This window comes from Eschrichtius robustus, chromosome 10 (genome assembly GCF_028021215.1).
Source record: "Eschrichtius robustus isolate mEscRob2 chromosome 10, mEscRob2.pri, whole genome shotgun sequence".
Taxonomy (NCBI): Eukaryota; Metazoa; Chordata; class Mammalia; order Artiodactyla; family Eschrichtiidae; genus Eschrichtius; species Eschrichtius robustus.
The window spans coordinates 81,644,720-81,663,363 of NC_090833.1; the positions used below are offsets into that span (position 1 = coordinate 81,644,720).

Consider the following 18,644-nt stretch of genomic DNA (forward strand, 5'->3'; position numbering starts at 1 on the left):
CTTCCAGGGAGGCATGAGCTTGGTCTCATGTTCCTTTGTCAGCATTCTGAGCACTGTGCTAAGACTGCATTAATAGGAAAAAATAAAAACCCTCTTTAACTGTATTAATTTTTTAAATTCTTAATTAGCATTTTAAATTATAAAAGTAATGCACATTCACTTTTAAACTAGAGAAAGCCCACGCGCAGCAACAAAGACCCAACGCAGCCAAAAAAAAAAAAAAAACAAACAGTAATGAACATTCACTTTTAAAATATTAAAACCATGAGAATGAGTATAAGGTGAACAGTGTTGGTTCCCTTCCCCACAACTCCCCAGTCACATTCCCTGAACCCAACTACTGTCAACAGAATCTATATATTCTTCCAGAAATTTTGTATGTACATCCAAATACACATACACACACATTCTTAAAGTAAGCAGATGGGTCATCTGTTTATGTAACTTGCTTTTTTATTTAACAATAAAAAAGCGTGGAGAGCTTTCCATAATAATACATAAAAATTTACCTCATTCTTTTAAAAATATGCATAATATCCCATTGAATGGCTACACCATAATTTATTTAACTAGGCCCCTATCAATGAATATTTAGGTTTTTTCCCATTGTAAAAATATCACAAAGACGGTGCTGCGAGCAATTTTGTACATACATCTTATGCATATGTATTAGTATTTCTATAGGAAAAATGCAAGAAAGCAGAGGTGCTGAGTTGAGGGGTATCTGCATTTGAAATTTTGGCAGGTATTGCCAAATAACCCTATAAAAATTTTGTGTCCGTTGGCACACCCACAACAGTGTATGATAGTGCCTGTTACCCTTCATCTAGTGTTTCAAAATTTTGAGGTCCCTTTCAACTATACTTATTGAGCACCTTCTGTGTGCTTGAGACACTGCACTAGGCTCAAGGATTTGAAAGGCAGTCGATGTAGCTGGAGAAAGATTTCTTGGTGAATTACTGTTCCTTTGGGACTAAGAGCTTTTACCCTTTTAGAAACGGAAACTGCAAGCTGGTGAGGTATTTAGTTTCAGTTTAGCTTAATGGAAACCTGTTGGTGAGTTTTAAAATAAGGACCAAGACAACTGAAATGGTAAACGGAGTCTCCTGGGCCCCAGGAAGGAGGATGCAGCGTCTGTGGGTTTGCATGCTTCCAAGAGCTGTCCTTTCCAGGAACAAACAAGTTTCAGCCTTGAACTCTTGGGTGGACATGTGAGCTGTTGAAGACTTTTAGTCATCCCTAGGGCAAGTGCTTCCTAGTAAGCAAAGGGCCACACAGATCCCCTGTGGCTGATGGCAGAGCAGGGTCTGTAAATGGGAATAATAATGCTACAAACTATCATTTATTGGACACAGACTCTGGCCAGGCATCACGCTATGCATTTTATGTGCATTGACTCATTTAATCCTCATAACAGGCCTATGATTGTCTTCAGAGGGTATTTTTATGATGCCCATTTAAAAGATAAGGATACTGGCTTCCCTGGTGGCACAGTGGTTAAGAATCCGCCTGCCAATGCAGGGGACATGGAGCAACTAAGCCTGTGCGCCACAATTACTGAGCCTGCGCTCTACAGCCCATGAGCCACAACTACTGAGCCCTCATGCTGCAACTACTGAAGCCCGCACGCCTAGCGCCTGCGCACCGCAACAAAGAGTAGCCCCCTGCTCACCACAGCTAGAGAAAGCCCGCGCGCAGCAAGGAAGACCCAGCGCAGCCATAAATAAATAAATAAATAAATTTTTAAAAAAAGATAAGGATACTGAGGTTCAGAGAAGACAAGTAACTTGCCTAGAGTCATAGACCTAACAGATGGCAGAGAAGGGACACAAACCCAGGTATGGTTGACTTCAAAGCCCATATTTGGGCCCCATGGGTACACCTGATCACATATTTGTTTTTTAAATGTTATATCTTCATGTTAGGGAGCAGCTTAATAATTTTCAATCTCCTTACTTACCCCTAAAATATGTTCAGGGACAAATGGGTTGCTTATACTGTGCAGTAAGTCATATACCAAAACAAGTCTAAGTGCAGATAAATGCCCAGTCGGTGGCAAAAATGATCATCTGTTACATCGACCAGAATTTTCATTTTCAAAGCGCCCTTCCATGGCTGTGGCAGGAAAAGAGTTGGAGATGACGTGGATGCTGTGTTAGGGATTTTGGGATTCAACTCATGGGTGATGGGGAGCCCTTTAGAGGCTTTAAAGCAGGAAAGTGATCAAGTTTATGTTTTAGGAAGATCACTTATAGTAATTAAGAGTTTGGGTTCAAATTCTGGTCACCTTTGGGTCAGTTGCTTGATCTCACTATGCCTCAGGGTCCTCATCTGTAAAATAGGAAAAATGATAGCTCCTTCCCCATAAGGTGGTTGTGAAGATTAAATGAGATCATGTACATACATTGCTTAGTAAATGACTGGCCCAGAGTAAGTGCTCAATCGCTGAAAATGGTGACAGATATAATTATCAGAGTGGAGAGAAACTGGAGTTAGGGAAATCAAATGTAGTTCGGCAAGAGGGAGTAAGGGCATGAGTTAAGGGGGTATGAATGGAGAGGACACTTATAAAGAGTTAAAGTGATAGAATTGTTAGACTTCAAAATAATGCTAATAAGAGGGTGAATAAAAGGCAGGTATCTGATGGCTGCCAGTTTCCAACCTGGGTGCCTGAATGGTGGTAACACTTGAGTGAGATAGGAAATACTGGAAGAGATGCAAGTTTGGGGTGGAAAAAGAACATAATATGGTTGGTTTTTAAGATACTGAGTTTGAGTACTCTGTCACCAATTTGAACAGGAGGTTCTAGAAAATCTAAGCTACAGAAATAGATGTTGAGCTTCATCACAAAGTGGAAAATGAATCTATGTGTGGGGATGAGAGCACCCAAGGGGAGCGTGTAGAAATAGAAGACTAGGGGGTGAAGCGTATATTCTTGGAAGGGTCAAGGATATTGAGAAAGAACTATTGGAGGGGCTGGTGACATGGAAATGGAGGTGGAGAAGAAGTTTCTAGAAGGAGTGAGGGAGCCCTCAGCAATGTCAGGTCCTGTAAGAGAACTGAGAAGTGGCCTCTAGGCAGCTGAGTCATTACCAGTTCCTGCCCTCAGGATGCTCACACCAAAATCTGTAACAATGAGAATAGAAAAATGCTCTACTATGAAGGAGTTCAGGCTGGGACATCTGTTATCCCATTGATCACCAGGGTTACTTTGACTGCCGTGATGGTCTCGCAGGGGCATTTCCTCTTCCTGCACCACTCCTCCATAGACTCCTTCCTTGACTTAATAGAATAACTGGAATGACCTATCCAAGAGTAGAGGATCTTCATGTGGTCAATGGGGGACCTCCCTTGCTGGAGTCTCCCAGCTGCCTCTGATGCGCACCGCAGTACTTTGTTTCTTTTCATAATACTATCCCCTTTTGTAGACCAAAACCCAGAGACAACAGAGTGTCTATTTGAAGTTACATTTCATCCTTCATCTCACAACAGCCAATGCTTATGGTGGTGATGGGAGGCGGGGCAGAGCCTTGCTCAGAGTGTAGACAGGAAGAATAGAGGGAGGTAGGAGAAAGGTCAGGATTAGATAATGGACTAGGAGGCTAGTTGGGTAGGGTTTGGTTAGGCAGAGATAGTGGGAGCAGGGAGAGAGAAGGGGAAGATGGCGTTCTTGGCAAGAGGAAAGGTAAAAGCAAAGGTGGGAAAGCAGAGGTGGGAAAGCAGAGACCAAGCTCAGGAAATGTGAGTAGCCTTGCTGGGCTGCATCTCAGAGTGGCGGGAGAGCAGGCTGGAATGGAGATGTGGAGCCGGATGACAGAGTTCTGAGGGCCAGAGGAGGGACTTTGGGCTTTCTTCTTCTGCGGTTTGACAGCTTCTGGGAAGAACCATCAAAAGCTTTTCAGGAATTCAGGCTTGTCTGTCTCAGACTTCTCCTTCTGGAAGACCAAGGGCCCAAAGTGGCAACCTGACATTCAATCTCCTTTTGCCATGGTTGGGAAGTCAGGGCTGTAGCTGATTTCATTGGCCTGTTTTTCATTTATTGTAGTGTGGCTTTTATAGTATGTTAATTGAAATATTTCCAACTGCCAAAAACAATTACACTCAAATTGCCTTGTCAGTTCTTTTATTGCCAGATAAATGTTTTACAGACATATTTACGGGGGGCAATGGTAACTGGATCTTGTTTCCTACTTAAGGCTGGCAGCTTGGGCTGGGGTTGGCCCTCCAGTACTCTGCTGTGGGCCAGAAAGCTGTTGGATGTTACGACGCTTCCATCTCGTTACCTTAGGGATCAGGGGCTCTTCAAAGGAAAGCAGCTTTCTGGCTCATGTGGCTTAGCCTCAGAGAAGGGTTCTCATCTCTGGAAACCTTGGCAACCTGGCACAAATCTGAATCCTGCTGCCTGCCCTACTAGCAACAATCCCTGCCCAAGCTGAGACATGCCCTTCTCTCCCCCTGGAATCCCTTTCCCCTCCACCATCAAAGCCTCTCCCATAGACCCTGCCACTGAAGAGTTGTGAGGCCCTTTCCATCTAACTCACTCACTTTGCATTTGGGAAACCAAGGCCCAGAGACCTCCCCAAGATCACACAGGTGGTCAGCAAGAGCTGGGAGCCGAGGTCTCTGCCCAGTGTGCCATGCTGCCACCAACATGCACTCTTTGGCTTCTCTGCTAGCCTGACTCCTCCTTCAGGGCTCTAGACCTGCTTCTTGCAAGAGCCCCTCCCTCACATCTCCAGCCTCCACTGACCTCCCTCTTGCTCCATCACCTGAAACAACTGTTTGTTCAGTGCATATACTGCAGGGTTTTGGTTTGTTTGTTTGGGGGAACATTTTACTATCTCTGTTATTGTTCTGCTCTTGCCATTGTACATGCTGCTTTCTTCATCTGAAAAGCCTTTTCTGGAAAACATTTTCTCCACTTGGATGACCCATACTTTTCTTTTGATACTGAGCTAAGAAATAGCCACCTCGGGGAAACTTCCTTGTACACCCAGGCTGGGTAGGTGCCTCTGTGCATCCCCATAGCACCCTGGTCACACGTCTCTACTGCTGGCACAGAGCAGACTTTCACAAGAACGTATGCTGAGTGAGTAAGCGAGTGAGTAAATAAGGAGCACTGATCACACTCATCGGTCCTCCACGGACCCTGAGCAAACGCGGGTAGGGACCTCATCTCTCTTCATCTTTGTCCCACTGCTTAGGTTAGTCCCCGACCATAAGTAGATGCTCAAGAAATGTTTATCAAGTTGAATCCAGCATGCTGCTCTTGAGAACATAAAATTTTAGCATGTTAGAACTGGAAGGTCATCATATCCAATCTTACACATTTTATTGATGAGGAAACAGGCGAAGGAAAAATATTTTTCCCAGGGTCATGATTACTAATGGGTTTGATGGCATTCATTCATGTATTCAATAAGTATTTTGAACACCTACTATATTCTGAGACAGCAGTGTACAAAACAAAGTACCCAAACCTTCATCATAAACAAATGTTTATGAATATAATCTGCCTTCAAAATCCTCTTAATTCCTAGTACAGAGCTGAGCACTTAGTATATAGTTTTAAAAAACGTTTGTTGAACTAGTTGCAACTAAGAAATGCCAGGTGCTAAGTCACCTGGTTGCTCTTCATGGGTCAGTCCCACTGATGCTGGAGTCAGGTTGCCTCAGATATAGGACTCCCTTGGTTGGGCACCTGTTGCCAAGTCTCACTGTTTGTGAGACTTGGGGAAGTTCAATGTCCCTTGTCTTTGAGGTCCCTGGGCAGAAGCCCCCCTGTAATACTGTTTTTGACATTCCCATGGAGATTCACTTATGACTTACCTTCTGTTTCTATTCTTTTTTCAGAGCGTCAACGTGGGCAGAGGAGCCAGGAAGAGAGTAAGTGCTGAGACCACACAGTTTCTCAGCGAGAAGCTAATAGCATTTCTTCTGTTGAAATATTAGCTATATATTTTTAAAGAAAAGCAAAAAGAACATTAAAATCACCCTTAAGCCTATCACCCCAGGAAACCTCTTAGTTAACGTATGATGCTATATCCTCCCAGATATTTCTATGTATATATAAAAATTACATGTATTTATTTTTATTTTTTTTATAAATTTATTTATTTATTTATGGCTGTGTTGGGTCTTTGTTGCTGCGCGCAGGCTTTCTTTAGTTGCGGCGAGCGGGGGCTATTCTTCGTTGCAGTGTGCGGGCTTCAGTAGTTGTGGCACATGGGCTCAGTAGTTGTGGCGCACGGGCTTAGCTGCTCTGTGGCATGTGGGATATTCCCAGACCAGGGCTCGAACCCATGTCCCCTGCATTGGCAGGCGGATTCTTTTCTTTATTTAAATAAATTTATTTATTTATTTTTGGCTGTGTTAGGTCTTCATTGCACTGCGCGGGCTTCTCATTACGGTGGCTTCTCCTGTTGCGGAGCACGGGCTCTAGGTGCGCGGGCTTCAGTAGTTGTGGCTCGCAAGCTCTAGAGCACAGGCTCAGTAGCTGTGGCACACGGGCTTAGTTGTTCTGCGGCATGTGGGGTCTTCCTGGACCAGGGCTCAAACCCATGCCCTGTGCATTAGCAGGTGGATTCTGAACCACTGCACCACCAGGGAAGTCCCTTTATTTTTAAATAGCATCAAACTGTATGTTATTTTACAATCTGCTTTTTACATAATATATTTAGAGTACTTTCCATTGCCAATAAATATACTTTCATAGCATCATTTAAAATTACTGCATAATATTTTACCATGTGTTCATTAAGGCCATTCCATAATTTTGTTCAAACATGCCCCACTGTTGGACATTTAAATATTTCCTCTTTTCCACAATTATGATCAATCCTCCAACAAACATTCATGCATTTAAATCTTTAGGCATATCCTCGGTTATTTCTTAACATAAATTCCTATACATAGAAATTTGGGTCAAAAAGTATAAATACTTGTTAGGCTTTGGATAAATATTTCCAAATTGCTCTTTAGAAAGGTTGTACTAATTTATGGGTGTCCATTTTCCCACAACCTCGCCAACACTGGATATTGGTTTTGTTTGTTTGTTTTGGTTTTAGTTTTCACCAGTTTTTGTTTTGTTTTGTTTTGCTTTGTTTGTTTGTTGTATCCAAAATGTATTGATTGGGATGCTTTCCCATTCATCTTGATTCAGGGTGCTTTTAGTGCTGCTTCCGTCTGAAGGCGCATCCTTCTGTAAGCCTTGCTTTTCCTCCTGCAGGCTGGCAGAGGACAGTAGAGCAGCCAACACACAAAACTACTGTGTGTGCATGTTGGCTAAAGACGGTGGATGATTTTATAGCATCCTGCGCATTTCACATCCATGAAGTAGGAATTTGGGCTCTGCACCAGGTGCTTCTTTTTGTGTTTCCTCTTCTCCTCTTCTGGAGAGGGATGAAGGAGATCCTCTGCATGTTCTCGTGGGGAGGTGGTCACCGCCCTTCACCAGTTTTACAGTGAAAAAAATTGCATTGTTTTATTTTGCATATCTTTGATTGCCAGTGAGGGTGAATATTTTTTACTATGTCATGGGCCACTTTGGCAAGGTATTTAACTGTTTATCGGGGTAGGGGAAAACTTCTAGTTCTTGATTTTTTTGCTCCAAGGCTTTGATGGGACTATGAGGCTTAAAGTTACCAAGTACTGGGAGTATTGCTGTAAGAGTAACCTTGAGGTGGCAAATTGGAAGGTAAAATGTGAATTAGAGTTGAAGTAGCTTAAAGAACAGCTGGGTGTCGTTTCACAGTTGGTCCTGGCTATTAGCGTCCAGGCTGTATGGGAAGCAGTAAGGAGGAGCCAGCTTTTCTGGTCCCACTACTGGGGCCAAAGAGCCACCACAATGTCCCAGCTAAGTCCGGAACCCCAGGGCTGAGGTGGCCATGATCTTCCAGGCAATGAGAACTCTGGCCTGAGCAGTTCCTTTGGGCTCTTCCGTGAGTGGTCTGTTGCACGTTTTGCGTTCTATGTATTGGGACAGAGCTTGGCTTCTGGGAGGATTTGTGAATGAAAGGGCTTTCTGCAGCACTGCTTGCTTGTTTAAGCAGGTCAGGCACTCTTGATTCTCACATGAGGTTTTTGTCCAGGATGAAGATTCAGGGACCGAAGTAGGGGAAGGGACAGATGAATGGGCCCAGTCCAAAGCCACAGTTAGACCCCCTGACCAGCTGGATTTGACTGATGCAGTAAGTAAGCAACATCCTACCCTCGCTCCTTCCACCTCCTCCAGCCTCAGAGATGTATTCTGCCCAGAACCTAGGTTGTGAGATGTCTGCTGACACCCCGGGGAATCATCAGAGGGGGTGGGGGGCCCTCTACATTTGACCCTGTTGGTATTTCTCTCCCTTAGGAGCTAAAGGAGGAGTTCACCCGGATTCTGACAGCCAACAACCCACATGCACCCCAGAACATCGTCAGGTACAGCTTCAAAGTAAGTCATCCTCTCTGGGGCAGGGGCCTCTAGGTGCTCCTTGGCTAGGTGACTTGCTGTGTTGCAAAAGCCCCTCAGCTCTCCTAGAGATCACCTTTAAACTAAGGTCTTTGGCTGGAACCCTGAGATTTTACATGGAGTTTTCCAGAGATTTTTGAAGTTTCTTTATGAATCTCCCTTCAGTCTCGCTAAAGTGCCCTGCAGAGCCACTCTTTTCAGGAATCCTGAAGTGAATCATTTGGTAGGAAAAATACTTTTCCAGTGTATACAGTGTGTTTGTCACTAACATCAACTATTGGGTCTCCAGAAGCCAGTGTGCCAGTGTCAGGTCCTATATTAGAACTTTTACATAGGATATCTCATTTAATCCTCAGGTTTCTTTGATACAGGAACTATTTTTATCTTTATTTTATAGAAACCAAAGATAAATTAGATAAAACAAATTACAAAAGTCACATAGCCAGGATTCAAAGCAAAATTTGAACTAGTTTGATTGACTCTAAAGCAACATTACACTGCTTCTTTAAAAAAAAAATTATACATATATATACACATACACGTATCTGTACATACACACACACACATACAGAGTTTTGAATATATAATAGAAATCTAGAAACCCATGGTACTAATTTTAAGAGTCAAAAGAGCAATGAAAATACACTGGAAATTAAACCTCCCTCTCCTGTCCCTTTCCTTGGAGACAACTACTATTAGCAGTTTCTTTCTCTTTTTTATAAACAGTTTTATTGAGATAAGATCACCCATTTATTTTTTTAAAAGATGGTATTTAGTTTTTAATTATTAGTGTTTAAGAATTTTATATTTGCTGAATTAGCAGATATTCTCTAGTATTAGAAAAATATATTAAAAGATCATTGTGTCTTATCCAGTCAATCATCCATTTTAAAGTGTATAATTCAATGGCTTTTAGTATATTCACAGGTTATGCAACTATCACCACAATCGATTTTAGAACATTTTCATTTCCCCCAAAAGAAACTCCATACCTCTTAGCTGTCACTCCCCAGTCCTGCATTCCTTCCAGCCTTAGGCAACCACTAATCCATTTTCCAGCTCTACAGATTTGCCTGTTCTGGACATTTCATAAAAAGAGAATCAAACAATATGTCATCTTTTGTGACTGGCTTCCTTCATTTAGCATACTGTTTTCAAGGTTCATCCATGTTGTAATATGTATCAGTACTTCATTTCTCTTTATTGCCAAATAATATTCAATTTTATGACTCTACCATATTTTATTTATCCATTCATCAATTGATGGACATTTACATTGTTTCTGTGCCTTGGCTATTATGAACAATGCTGCTATGAACATTCATGTACAAGTATTTTTGGCCATGCTGCATGGCTTGTGGTATCTTAGTTCCCTGACCAGGGATTGAACCCAGGCCCTGGCAGTGAAAGCACTGAGTCCTAACTACTGGACCGCCAGGGAATTCCCTTGTGAACTGTTTTTTTAACACACTGCTTCTTATTCAAGATTGAATAGTCAGCCCCCTCCACAAAGAGGTTAGGACAAATCCAATGTATTTCATGAGAGGTTCCACTCCTGAGTTGTGCTAATGGCATCCCTTAGGCAGCCTGTAAAGGGGCGGGGGGGGCGGGGTGGGATGGGCAGAGAGAAGCTGCCTCGCCTCCCTGAGCTTATGCTGGAGTGTGATACACTCTATGGGCTCCTGTTCTCCTGACCTCTGAAAGAGAGTCTCTTTAGGACTCAGTGTGCCAGCCATGGGAGGCATACTACAGGCAGAGGATTGGTGTCAATGCACCTCTCTTGCCCCCTGGGAAGCTCAGTTATTAGAAGAGATTCCTGTGAGTCAACTGTCAGCTGGGTAGCCATAGGCTCCCAGGCAGGCTCACCTCACGAAACCTTCTAACAGCCTCCCAGGCCTGCCTGGCCTCCTCCCACAGAGCTGGCCTCCATCTCATTGGTCCTTCACTGAGATCCAAGAGCTTTAGGTCTCCAAAGCTATTGCTTTCCCTTGAAGTGCTGGCCTGAAGAGGCAGATGGTTCGGATCTAGGCATGCCTCTCCTCCTTGCACAGAAACAATGGGATCTGAATTCCATCCCTAAACTGAAGAGGAAGGTTCTAGTCACCACTGGGGACAGGATGACAGTGAAATCTCAAATGACAACTATATGGATAATTTATTCCCGTGGGACCCTCCATCGTCGTCATAATAATAGCTACTATTTTTATTGAGCACTTATTATGTGTCAGACTCTGTGTTAATAGATTGCTTTCATTATTTTCAATACTCAACTATCCTGCAAATTAATTATTATCCTCATTTTGCAGATGAAGAAATTAAGGCTTATAGTGGTTAAGCCCAAGATCATGCAGATAATAGGGAGCAGAATCAAAATTTGAATCCAATTCTGCCCACATCCATAGATCGTGCTCTTAACCACTGCACTGTCCCATCTTTCCATCCATCTGAGTTACTGAGAGAAGAAGAGCTTTGTGGTGACTTTTTAAGGCAGAACATCCCAATCTGTGTGCAGAAATAGTGATTCTTGCAGTCCTCCAGGGATAGGAGTGTCTGGTACCAACCCATGGGTTGGTTTCCTCTCCGGTGAGTTTACCCCAGTGTGCCATACAAATGTAATAATTTTCTCTATGACTTAAAAAGGGTTGGAAAGAACTTTTTTGAAAAAGGAAGTGATCCCTGGTCTCAAAGTCAACTTTAGGACTAGGATGCTGATCAATGAGGGGGCAGCCTAGAGGAACAAAACTATAGGGTCTATGAAAGCAGGGATCATATCTGCTTTTGCTAAGCTTTGTATCTCTGGAACCTAGAATATACTTGACACACTGTGTCTATTCAAAAATTATATTTTGGGGGCTTCCCTGGTGGCGCAGTGGTTGAGAATCTGCCTGCCAATGCAGGGGACACGGGTTTGAGCCCTGGTCTGGGAAGATCCCACATGCCATGGAGCAACTAGGCCCGTGAGCCACAACTACCGAGCCTGCATGTCTGGAGCCTGTGCTGCGCAACAAGAGAGGCTGCGATAGTGAGAGGCCCGCGCACCGCAATGAAGAGTGGCCCCCGCTTGCCGCAACTAGAGAAAGCCCTCGCACAGAAACGAAGACCCAACACAGCCAAAAATAAATTAAATTAATTAATTAATTTTAAAAAAATAAAAATAAAAATTATTTTTTGAAGAAAGAATGAACCCAGTTGCCTGGGCAAGTGCCTTGTGTGACTTGACAAGTGCCAAACCCAAATCTTTTCTAGATTTCTGTGATCCTCTTGTATGGAACAGGGGGACTGGGGACTTGGTATCTCTGAGGATCTATCCAGCCCTGGCACCCATTAAATAGAATGGAGAAAAAGCCAGGCCAGGTGTGTTTGATGACTGTTTGTGACCTCTCTGAGGTCTGGTTAGACAGGTGAGACAGGATCCCTTGGCATGGATGTAGGAGCCAGTGATAGGTAAATCCAGAGTTGCTCAGAGTTGGAAGAATGTATTTTAAAATATGTCTTTGACAGCTATATATAAACTAATAATGAAATTAAAACATTCTCTAACACCATATATAAAATAAACTCAAAATGGACTAAAGACCTAAATGTAAGACTGGAAACCATAAAACTCCCAGAGGAAAACATAGGCAGAACCCTCTTTGACATAAATTGTAGCAATATATTTTTTTTGGATCTGTTTCTTAAAGCAAAGGAAATAAAAGCAAAAATAAACAAATGGGATCTAATTAAACTTAAAAGCTTTTGCACAGCAAAGGAAACCATAGAGAAAATGAAAAGACAACCCACTGAATGGGAGAAAATATTTGCAAATAATATGACCAATAAGGGGGTTAATATCCAAAATACATAAACAGCTCATACAACTCAACATTAAAAAAACAAACAACCCTGTTAGAAAATGGGCAGAAGACCTGACTAGACATTTTTCCAAAGAGGACATGCAGATGGCCAACAGGCACATGAAAAGATGCTCAACATCACTAATTATCAGGGAAATGCAAATCAAAACCACAATGAGATATCACCTCACACCTGTCAGAATGGCTATCATCAAAAGACCACAAATAACAAATGTTGGTGAGGATGTGGAGAAAAGGATGTGGGACCCTCGTACACTGTTGGTGGGAATGTAAATTGGTGCAGACACTGTGGAAAATAATATGGAGGTTTCTCAAAAAACTAAAATAGAACTACCATATGACCCAGCAATTCCACTCCTGGGTATATATCTGAAAAAACCAGAAACACTAATTCAAAAAGATATATGCACCCCAATGTTCATAGCAGCACTGTTTACAATTGCCAAGATATGAAAGCAAGCTATGTGTCCATCAACAGATGAGTGGATAAAGATGTGGTATATATATATACAATGGAAAACTACTCAGCCATAAAAATGAAATTTTGCCATTTGCAACAACATGGATGGACTTGGAGGGTATTATCCTAAGTGAAATAAGTCAAACAGAGAAAGACAAATACTGTATGATATCACTTAATGTGGAATCTAAAATACACAACAAACTAGTGAATATAACAAAAAAGAAGCAGATTCACAAAGATAGAAAACAAACTGGTCGTTACCAGTGGGGAGGGGGAAGGGGAGAGGGGAAATATAAGGGTAGGGGATTAAGAGGTACAAATTATTAGGTATAAAATAAGCTACAAGGATATATTTTACAACACAGGGAATATAACCAGTATTTTATAACAACTATAATTGGAATATAACCTTTAAAAATTGTGAATCACTATATCGTACACCTGTAACTTATATAATATTGTACATCAACTATACTTCAATAAAATTTTAAAAGAGTAATGGAAATAAAAATAAACAAATGGGGGCTTCCCTGGTGGCGCAGTGGTTAAGAATCCTCCTGCCAAAGCAGGGGACACGGGTTTGAGCCCTGGTCTGGGAAGATCCCACATGCCGCGGAGCAACTAAGCCCATGCACCACAACTGCTGAGCCTGCACTCTAAAGACTGCAAGCCACAACTACTGAGCCCGTGTACCGCAACTACTGAAGCCCACATGCCTAGAGCCCGTGCTCTGCAACAAGAGAAACCACTGCAATGAGAAGCCCGCACACCGCAACGAAGAGTAGCCCCCCCTCGCCACAACCAGAGACAAGCCCATGTGCAGCAACAAAGACCCAACACAACCAAAAATAAAATAAATAAAATAAAATAAAATAAATTAATTAAGAATAAAAGAATAAAAATAAACAAATGGGACCTAGTGAAACTTAAAAGCTTTTGCACAGCAAAGGAAACTATAAACAAGACAAAAAGACAATCCTCAGAGTGAGAGAGAATATTTGCAAACTAATCAATGGACAAAGGATTAATCTCCAAAATATATAAACAGCTCATGAAGCTCAATATTAAAAAAACAAACAACCCAATCCAAAAATGGGCAGAAGACCTAAATAGACTTCTCTCCAAAGAAGACGTACAGATGGCCAAGGGGCACATGAAAAGCTGCTCAACATCACTAATTATTAGAGAAATGCAAGTCAAAACTACAACGAGGTATCACCTCACGCCAGTTAGAATTGTCATCATCAGAAAATCTACAAACAACAAATGCTGGAGAGGGTGTGGAGAAAAGGGAACCCTCTTGGACTGTTAGTGGGAATGTAAATTGATACGCCACTATGGAGAACCGTATGGAGGTTCCTTAAAAAACTAAAAATAGAACTACCATATGACTCAGGAATCCCGCTACTGGGCATATACCCAGAAAAAAAACATAGTTCAAAAAGACACATGCACCCCAATGTCCATTGCAGCACTATTTACAATAGCCAGATCATGGAAGCAACCTAAATGCCCATCGACAGACGAATGGATAAAGATGTGGTACATATATACAATGGAATATTACTCAGCCATAAAAAGGAACGAAATTGGGTCATTTGTAGAGACGTGGATGGACCTAGAGACTGTCATACAGAGTGAAGTAAGTGAGAAAGAGAAAAACAAATATTGTATATTAACTCATATATGTGGAATCTAGAAAAATGGTGCAGATGAACCAGTGTGCAAGGCAGAAATAGAGATACAGATGTAGAGAACAAACTTATGGACACCAAAGGGGGAAAGCGGGGGCAGGTGGGCAGTGACGGTGGTGGGATGAATTAGGAGATTGGGATTGACATATATATACTAATATGTATAAAACAGATAACAATAAGAACTTGCTGTATAAAAAAATTTTTTTAAAGAAAAGAAAAGCAAAAAAAGTCTTCATGAGAACCTAAAAAAGACTTTATTTCATTTGCTTTCTCTTCTTTAAACTGGCAATGCAATGAAAACTTCAGGTTAACTGAGGATTTAGTAAGTTATAATTCTGTTAATAGATGGACTATTTTAGGCCTTTAGAAGAAAGGCAGACTGTATTCTGATTGCAGCTCTTTTAGGGACCCCTGGGCTGACTCAGCCCCTTTCTTCTTAGGAAGGCACATATAAGCTAATCGGCTTTGTGGACCAACTGGCAGTTCACTTTAGCCAAGTCGGAAACCTGATCCCCAAAGACTCGGATGAAGGACGGCGGCAGCACTACCTCGATGAGTTAGCAGCAGGTAAGCCTCTGGGCCAGCCTGAGGCTGCAGCCTAGAGCCTGGTCCCCTTTCTCTGGTCACTCTAGGGAGGAGATGGCTAAGCCAGAACTTTGCAGAGCCTCTCTTTACATTAAGTCTAACAGCTGGCTGTCCTGGGTAGGTCTGGGAACTAACCCATGAGGCTCAGGCCAAGGAGAACCCTGGGGAAGGTGAGCTCTGAAAGGCAGAAACCGAGAAGGCCTTACCCTGCCAGGGGATGGGGGAGTGGGCTGGACTTTGAGCTCAACAGCAATATCCTACCAAGGTTCTCAGGAGTCCGCCAAGGTGGTGATTTCAGAAACAGAAATCCTTGAGGAAGAAGAAGAGCCCAAGGAAGCTGAAGCTGGGAGTCAAACAGATGTGCCTGCCGCTGAGGTTCAGTATAATATTGCTCTCCATCCCACCCCTTCCCGCTCCCGCTATGGCTGGAGGCTTCAGGGGTGACTCGCTGGGGCTGGGGGCTGAAGATGAGAAGTTAAGAGACCTCAGGTGCCAACACCTCTGGCATAATCACTCTCTCCCACTTCCATCCTATCCCAGGACACGACTCCTCCCCACTCCCCATCCTGCACCACCTTCTTCCCACAGCTGAGTCCTGGTCCTGTGGGTCTTCCTTTCCAGGCACCTGAGAAAATGGCCGAAGAAGAATCGATGACGCCTAAGCAGCCCAAGGAACAAAAGCTCACCAACAAGTTCAACTTCAGTGAGAGGGCCTCACAGACCTTCAACAACCCCCTCCGGGTAGAGCAGCCCCCCACCCCCAGCCCCTTGCTCTCGCAGTTCCACACTGTGCATAGCGGGGAGGGAGCCGGCCTGACCCAGCACCAGCAGCCCTCAGCCTGGCAGGTGACAGGGCAGATGGAAGAGTTTCGCTCTTCCGGGGGAGCTGGGAGCATGTGTTCAGGTCCCAGTAAGTCATCCAGGCAGGAGTTCAGAGGGAGTAACAAGGAGGCTGGATTGCTCTACTGAGAGCCTGAAACTTGAATTGGGCCTTGAAGTGAAGGTCAGGATTTGGGGAAGGAAGGGGAGGCCAGAATGTACCAGGGAGTCAAGATTAGGAGCCAGTCTGACTGAAGTTGATGGTCTCCATGATAGACTAGCTGGTAGTTCCCTGGCTCATAAGTGTGGAGGACCCTGAGTACCAGGCTGAAAGAATCTCTCAGGGTTTCAGGGAGAGACTCACATATGTAAGGCAGTGTTCTCCACAAATCAGCCTTAAAGGAGGGCAGAAATCTACAGGGTGGGGTTTCGGCGGCTCCTAACCACCCTCTGTAGTCCCTAAGCTGATGTTCAGTAATCTGGGTGATACACAACGGGGAGGGGGTGCATTCCCCTGGTGGAGTCAGAGACCCAAGTATTAAGGGGAAACCTTCTCAAGGTGAGGAATATTAGCCCAATGGCCTGCCAGGGGTTGACCTCTGGTCCAGCATTGGAGGCTGGCCAAGGGCTGAGTTCTTGCAGATCTGTTCATCCCCCCACTTGGCGTTCTTCCTGGTTGAAACTGGCACAATCAGGCTTCACTGCCCCTACTTTCTAGCTTAGGCTTCTTCTGAAGGAGCCCTGGATGGAAATTTTAGGCTTTCACCATGTCATTTTGTCCTTTGCCCAGGCCATTCTTTACTTCTCCAGTGCTGTGTCCCACCCCTTCCTCAGCTCCAACAAAAATGCTTCTCCTGCAGATATACCATTGGGTTAAGTGAGAAGGAGTTGAGGGCTTTCTGTGGGTCACCTGTTGTCATTGTTCTCTAGGACCGAGAATGCCAGATGGAGCCTCCTCCCAGGGCAAACTTTTCAGCCACAGCCAATCAGGTGAGACCCTGGGCCAATCTGAAAGCCATCACTCCCTCCCCCCTGTATCCTTGTCTATCTCCCTTGGCAACAAGGGAGACTGGCGTGGTCAAAGATCCCTCTGGAAATCTGCCCTCCTCATCCACTCACCTCCCTGCTCCTTGTCCAGTCTCTGAACTCCAGGCACATGAGACAGTAGGTCTCCATCCAGAGAGCTCTGTATCAGCCCAGGGCAAGACTGTCCAAGGGGGAAACAGGTATGGCTTCTGGAAGTTCCTCCAAACTGGGGAGAACATTCGTTCCCCCGGACTCTCTACAGCCTGTGGCACCTCACGGCTGACTCTGAAGTGTTAGCACTCTGACCCTGCCCATCCAGCAGCCTTCAGTGTTCCTGCAGATGCTCCTTCCCCCTCAAGTCCCACTGGATAGCCATGCTGATTTGGGCAGGATATGGTGCCAGGTGACCTGAGCTCAGCACCCAACTCTGCTGCTCACACTGCAAGATCCTAGGCAATCATGTCACCCTTAATGCCTTAGTCTCTTTCTCTGTCAAATGAGATGACAAGCAGCCTCACAGGGTTGTTGGAGGGCTCTGAATGAACACTGAAGTACAGTGCAATGTGGAGAACTGGCCCATGGGTGAATTATTAAATGTAAGGTGTGCCTCTCTGGCCTCCACGGAGCAGTGGCTGCTCAGATCTGGGGTGCACACAGTGCGGCCTGGGGCATTTGCCCAGCCCCAGATCCATGCTGCTTCCTCTGCTACTATCCTTGGGCTTCTCTTACTGTCAAAGCCAGTTAGCAGGGGTTCTCTTACTTTTTGTTTATCTTTTTATGCTGAGAAGTTTTGATCAAGGCTGTAGACAGCCAGCCTGAGCCAATATGTTTATGCCATCCTTATAGGGGGAGTCATTTTAAAAATTTCCTAGTTCAGAGTCTCATAAATCACTAAGAAAACTGTGAGCTAGCTGATCTTTGCCCATTTGTTCTGCCCTAGTGGAGGTGGTAGGCTGGAACGATACTGATCTCCAGCTGACAATTGAGCCCCTGGGTTGCAGGGTGGAAAGCCCAGCCCCGGGGTGCTCTGAGAGCCCCTTCATTCCTGTCCTAGAGCTGACAGTTAACAGGGAAGACAGACAATGAATACATAATTAAGGTGGGCCAAGTAGAGGATACTATGAAGACCTGTGACGGGTTGAAGATCGACTCCTCAAGCCCTAAAGGCTGAAGAGGAGCTGGCTGGGTGAAGATTTTGCCCTAAGATGATCCTTCTCATCTCTCCCTTGCCTAGTGGGAGATCTATGATGCCTACATAGAAGAGCTTGAGAAGCAGGAAAAGACTAAAGAGAAGGAGAAGACAAAGACCCCAGTGGCTAAAAAAATGGGGAAGATGGCGATGAGGAAGATGACATCTATGGAGTCCCAGGTTTGGTGAGGGCTCCCATGGCTCAGTCACAGAGAATGACTGAGTGGTACCTTGGCTCCTGGGTAGACAGAAGCCTGGCTGTCTGTGAGGACTTCACAGACACTTAAGGCAGGATGCTAATGATACTTATGAACAGTTCTTTCCTTGTGGGAAGGTGTGAGGAGAGCTATAACTGCCTCTGGCATTCCACAGATCACCCCAATTTTATATAGGTCTGGAGGCTAGCAGGAATTCAGGATTGTTGGGCTAGGGGGCAACAGAAGACATGAATGTTATTAAAAGCCTGATGTGCACCCTGGAAGAGCTGGGGAGTCTTCCCAGGGCAGAGTGGCGTGTGAGGATAAGGCACCACCTCCCTGGCCAAAAGTTCATGGGG

General features: G+C 44.1%; 1 protein-coding gene and 1 pseudogene across 1 annotated transcript in view; one reads left to right on the forward strand and one right to left on the reverse strand.

The window, feature by feature from the left end:
• Positions 1-2,984: 2,984 nt before the first annotated feature.
• Positions 2,985-18,644, forward strand: part of DNAI1 (dynein axonemal intermediate chain 1) — a 43,754-nt gene continuing 28,094 nt past the window's right edge. The window contains exons 1-9 of the mRNA XM_068554000.1: positions 2,985-3,020; positions 5,854-5,886; positions 8,091-8,189; positions 8,354-8,434; positions 14,910-15,036; positions 15,320-15,429; positions 15,676-15,795; positions 16,804-16,863; positions 18,134-18,268. Of these exons, the coding sequence (XP_068410101.1) occupies positions 2,985-3,020; positions 5,854-5,886; positions 8,091-8,189; positions 8,354-8,434; positions 14,910-15,036; positions 15,320-15,429; positions 15,676-15,795; positions 16,804-16,863; positions 18,134-18,268 (801 nt within the window). The remainder of the gene's footprint in view (positions 3,021-5,853; positions 5,887-8,090; positions 8,190-8,353; positions 8,435-14,909; positions 15,037-15,319; positions 15,430-15,675; positions 15,796-16,803; positions 16,864-18,133; positions 18,269-18,644) is intronic.
• Positions 7,170-7,888, reverse strand: LOC137770447 (small ribosomal subunit protein eS27-like; annotated as a pseudogene).